This window comes from Capra hircus, unplaced genomic scaffold, assembly GCF_001704415.2.
Source record: "Capra hircus breed San Clemente unplaced genomic scaffold, ASM170441v1, whole genome shotgun sequence".
Lineage (NCBI taxonomy): Eukaryota > Metazoa > Chordata > Mammalia > Artiodactyla > Bovidae > Capra > Capra hircus.
In genome coordinates, this window is record NW_017190124.1 from 5,071 (window position 1) to 9,986 (window position 4,916).

A 4,916-nucleotide genomic window follows, 5' to 3' on the forward strand; every position below is an offset into this window, starting at 1 on the left:
GGATTCATGTCCACTGTCATGGCAACTTTCTCAGATGATCATGCTGCTGCTGCTGCTGCTGCTGCTGCTGCTGCTGCTGCTGCTGCTGCTGCTGCTGCGTCGCTTCGGTCGTGTCCGAATCTGTGCGACCCCACAGACGGTAGCCCACCGGGCACCCCCGTCCCTGGGATTCTCCAGGCAAGAACACTGCAGTGGGTTGCCATGTCCGCCTCCAAGGCGTGAAAGTGAAACGCGCAAGGGAAGTCGCTCAGTCGTGTCCGACTGTGAGCGACCCCGTGGACTGCGGCCCACCAGGCTCCTCCCGTCCATGGGATTTTCCGGGCAAGAGGACTGCAGTGGGGCGCCATGGCCTTCCCCGGATAGTACCATACAATAATAATAACGCTGTTCATTAGAATCACCGTGCTCTTTGTGACGTATACAGTATAGATGTACCTTATCCGTGAAGTCGTTTTTTTTTTTTTTTCTTTCCCCCTTACATCAATGCAATATCTTCCCATTTCTCCCTCCCCCAGCCGTTCTGTGATGACCGTCTTCCTTCCTTCTTTCTTTCTTTCTTTCTTTCTTTCTTTTTTTGATGGCCATCCATGGCATGTGAGTGGCATGAGAAAGTCTTTCTCTTTCTCTACCTGACTTATTCATTTGGCATCACGCCCTAAGTCACATCCATGCTATCACCAGACAAGAATGCGTTCGTTCCTGTGGCTCCGTGGGACATCTATTTCTACCTATCGATCGATCTCTGTCTGGATCGTGTGTCTTCTTTCCCTCTTCTTCCCTTGATGGACACTCGGGCTGTTTCCCTCTCTTGACCCGTGTGACTGATGCTGCCGTGGACATGGGAGTGCAGATCTCTCTCTGAGATTTCGCTTCCGTGTCTCTTCTCTTTAGATGTCTACCCAGAAGTGAGAGTGTTGGAAAGATCGATCACGTCTCGACCACGACTCTTTTCGAAGTCCTTCTGAGGGGATCCAGGGAAGGATCCATTCTTTTCCCATAGACGCCGTTGGACTCCCAGTGCGACCGCACGCGTCTCAGGGAATACGGCGGCGACCACGACGACAACCCAAACGCTCCCGCGAACGCGATGGTGCCCGAGGGTGTGTCCGCAGGACGACTCCCCGGTGCCAGCTTTCCACGTCCACGAGCCGCCCCCCCCCCACCCCCCCCCCGCGGTCGTCGGCAAGTCGTCCCATCCACACGGAGCCCCGGTTTTCGTGGGCCCGGGTTGCCTGGGTGCCAGTCGATCCCCAGATGAATGGAGCGATGACAGACTCCTTGGGGACCAGAGCAGAGAGACGTGGAATTCTTTCCACGAGACGAGTGCGATGAGAAGAGAACGATGCGAAGTGGTGCCTGGGGAGCCAGGAAGAGTCGCACGGGAAAGAGAACATGTCAGACGAGAGGGGAGAAGGATTCAAAGTGAGTGGAGCGCGGCGGGGGAGACGGGCCCCGAAGATGCGAGCAGATGCCGGGGGCACTGCACGCCTGGACCCGTGAGCCTGCAGGGAGCCGAGAGGGATGGCCGTCCGCTGTCTGCGGGTCCGCGTGGGCCGATCTCCAGAGCCCGGACCGGGAAGGACTTCTTCCCGAGAACAGGCACGCTCACGGTCCCCGCGGGTCACGTCTCCACTGGGCTCTCAGCACTGCAGGGAGAGCTTCCCGCACTTCCGATGGCACGGTGAGCTGCGGTTTCTTGATCTCATCGACCGCGGAGTCGGCGAGCTTCCCGAGGGATGGGACGAGGTATTGGCCGACGGCGTCCCATCCTAGACCCCGTATTGCTTTCAAATCGTGGGACGTCTCTGATCTCTGTGGGGGTGTGCCGTGTCTTCACGGCTGTGCGAGCGGTTCTCTCTCCGTGGAGGAGGGGGCCGCTCTGCGGTTGTGTGTCTGGGCTTCTCGTGGCTGTGGTTCCTCTTGGGGAGCGTGGGCACTGGGGCACGTGGGCTTCAGCGGCTGCTGGGTGTGGGCTCAGCGCTCGCAGTGGCCAGGATCTAGAGCACGGATTCCGTCGGCGAGGCCTATGGGCTTCGTGGCTCTGTAGCACGTGGGATCGTCCCGGGCCGGGGATGAAACCCGTGTTTCCTGCGTGGGCACGGGACGGTTTCCTACGGAGCCGCCGGGGAAGCCCCCGTCCCAAACTCGAGATGGATATCCTGCCGTCCCCCGCTTGGGATGGGAGAGTTTCTGAACGATCAGGCCCGGAAAAGGGATTGCATCGTGAAGGGTTGACCTTCGTTTCTCACAGACCGGCACTCTTGCTGCTTCTTGAAGTGTCCTAGAGAAGAAGACATCGGATTCCACGTGAGATCAGCTCCTTTGACTAGCCACAACAAGGGGGATGGAGAAACACAACAGTTGGTTTCTTTTGGACGATGAGCCCCCTCTGTGTGTGTGTGTGTGTGTGTGTGTGTGTGTGTGTGTGTGTGTGTGTGTGTGAGAGAGAGAGAGAGAGAGAGAGAGAGAGAGAGAGAGAGAGAGAGAGAGAGAGAGAGAGAGAGAGAGAGAGAGAGAGGCCTTCGTGGTTCTAAAGCAAGAAGCACTGAGGAGTGAAGACATTCTTGAACTCACATCGTTTCCTTCCTTTCCGTCGTGATGGTCCAGTGATGTTTGGAGGACGACGTGGACTGTTTCAGGGTAGATGCTTTTAGAAGGCTGTGAAGGGACTTCCCTGCCTGGTGGTCCAGTGGTGAAGGATCCACCTGCCGAGGAGGCAGGGGGACAGGGTGTTTTCCACCGAACCCCTGATCCGGGACGATGCCACAGGGCTCCGGGCAGGTTCGACACAAACCTACAGAACGGACGGTGCCAGGCGTGAAGGCGAGGGCACACGGCCCGGGGACTCTGGACGAGGGTGACTGACGCGGACGGACACTGCCGTCTCCGTCTCCGTGGAGGTGGGTTGTGGCCAGCACGCTCCTCTGGGGCAGGCTGTTCCTAGGACCGTTGGGGAGCGTGCGCGTGCATGGGAGGAGCAGGGGACCTGAGGGGACTCTCTATCCTCTCTGCTCCACGGGATCCCCGGAACCCTCATCTGCTCCAAGAGAGGATTCGTCCCGTGGAAAGACAGACCCACACGCGAGTGAACCTCATTTCTGGTTCCCTTGGCTTCTGAAAGCGTGACGCTCCGGTTCGTGCGACTCTCTGGCTTTCTGTTCTTCCCGAGATCCCGGCCTGCTCACTGGAAGGACACGAGGAGCCGGATGAGATCTCCCTCTGCACGGCGGCGGCTCCAGCGTGCGCACGTTTCAGCGGCCACGGCTTGCGGACATCGCACCGAGAGCCGAAGCCCCGCCCGGTGGGACAGACGCCTGTTTCCACGACGGGGGAACCGTGCTCGGTGCGGGAAGCCCCATCCTTGCCCCTGCCTGTTCGATCTGCAGGGCCTCTGCAAAGAACACACGCGCCCGATCTCGTGACCGATCCCCTTTTCGGAGCCAGCCCGGGGCGTCGTCTGTTTCCCGGGCCACAGGCACACACTGGCACTGGGGAGTGGTGTCGTTCCTCCTCCTCGTCCTCCTCCTCCTCCTCCTCCTCGTCCTCCTCCTCCTCGTCCTCCTCCTCCTCCTCTCTGCCCCACCCTTCCCCCCGCATGCAGGCTCCCCCACACCCCGCCTGGCCCCGGCCCGTCCGGGTCTCCCCCACCCGCAGAAAAGGCCAGGGGACACATGGTCCCAGGACGACGCGGTCGAGAGCCAGTGGCAGTCCGCTGGGATGCGGGGAGGAGAGACGCCCGAGCGTACCTAGGCCGACACTGCCACCGTGTGGGGTGAGAGGCCGGTGCGAGGAGAGCTCAAGAGTTCAGAGGAGGAGGAAGAGGAGCAGGAGGCAGAGAGGGAGGCGGGGGGTGGAGGGGAGGGCCAGGCTGAAGCTGTCTCGGGGGCGATGACGTGGAAGAGAAACGTTCCCCTTCAGAAGGGCGCTCCGAAGAGAGAGCGTTCCGGTGGGACCTTGAGAGCACCTTCAAGCTGGGAGCGGGGTGGGGTGGGGTGGGGTGGGGGAGGGAATCATCCAGACGTAGGAAAGACACCAGGCACAGAAGGCGAGACCGCTTCTTGACCAAAGGGAATCGGATGCTTTTCTGTCCACGTCTGTGCTCCATCCTCAGACTCTCATGGGAATCCAGCCGGCCGGCCGGCCGGCCGGCCGGCCGGCCAGCCACCGTCGTGTCGCTCCTTTTCTGTTCTCTCCGTGTTTCATGGCGAGTGAGTGAGAGAGTCTTTCGATGGTTCGCTAGGATGTGTGAATGTCGTGGGACCATGGTACTTGTCAGCCGTGGATGAACAGAACGGCTTCGGCTTTCAGGGTGATCCTGAACTCCCACGCCAAGGGAGGCCTGTGTGTCCCTGTGTGCTGGAGGACACCGTGCTACCCACATCTTGATCTCGGACTGAACACAACCACCGTGGGGAGGGTGTTTCGTGGGTTGGCTTCCTTTCCTTTCCCTATGGCGCTCACCTGACCGTCCTGCCCACTCTTTGGATCCTTGATCTCCCCCTCGCCCTCGAGGCCATCGGTCCTTTTCTCTCTCCTCCTCCCGCTCCCCGTCCTCCTACTACCCTAGTTTCTCCCCCCGCCTCCCCACTCCCCGCCCTCCAACACACGCGCAAGTCCCGCTCTTCTCAAATGACTCTCACCCGACGGGCCAACGTTTCCTTTCGCCTTTTCCTTCTCGCCGTCCTGCTTCCTTCCCCTCTTTTTTTTTTTTTTTTTCCCCTCGCGTGTTGTTCCCCCCGTTCCTTTTCAGCTGTCCGACGGTGTTTCCGAGTGCAGCGCATGACACAGAGATCACCAGGATGCATCTAGTGAGGGACCGTCCCGTCACCGCTCGGTGTCACGGCAGATGACGTCTGGTGTCGTGACGCGCCCCGTGACCCCTGGACTCCCCGGCGGGTGGAAGGTCGCCCCGCGTC

At 60.3% G+C, this 4,916-nt stretch overlaps 1 protein-coding gene across 1 annotated transcript; it reads right to left on the minus strand.

Annotated features, from left to right (window-relative positions):
• Positions 1-1,176: 1,176 nt before the first annotated feature.
• Positions 1,177-3,746, minus strand: LOC108634809 (the record flags this gene model as incomplete). The annotated part of the gene is made up of 4 exons (XM_018045060.1): positions 1,177-2,281; positions 2,575-2,999; positions 3,178-3,391; positions 3,649-3,746. Coding segments are annotated over 4 exons (1,044 nt in total), but the record flags the coding sequence as incomplete, so codon positions are not given.
• Between the last annotated feature and the right edge of the window lie 1,170 nt (positions 3,747-4,916).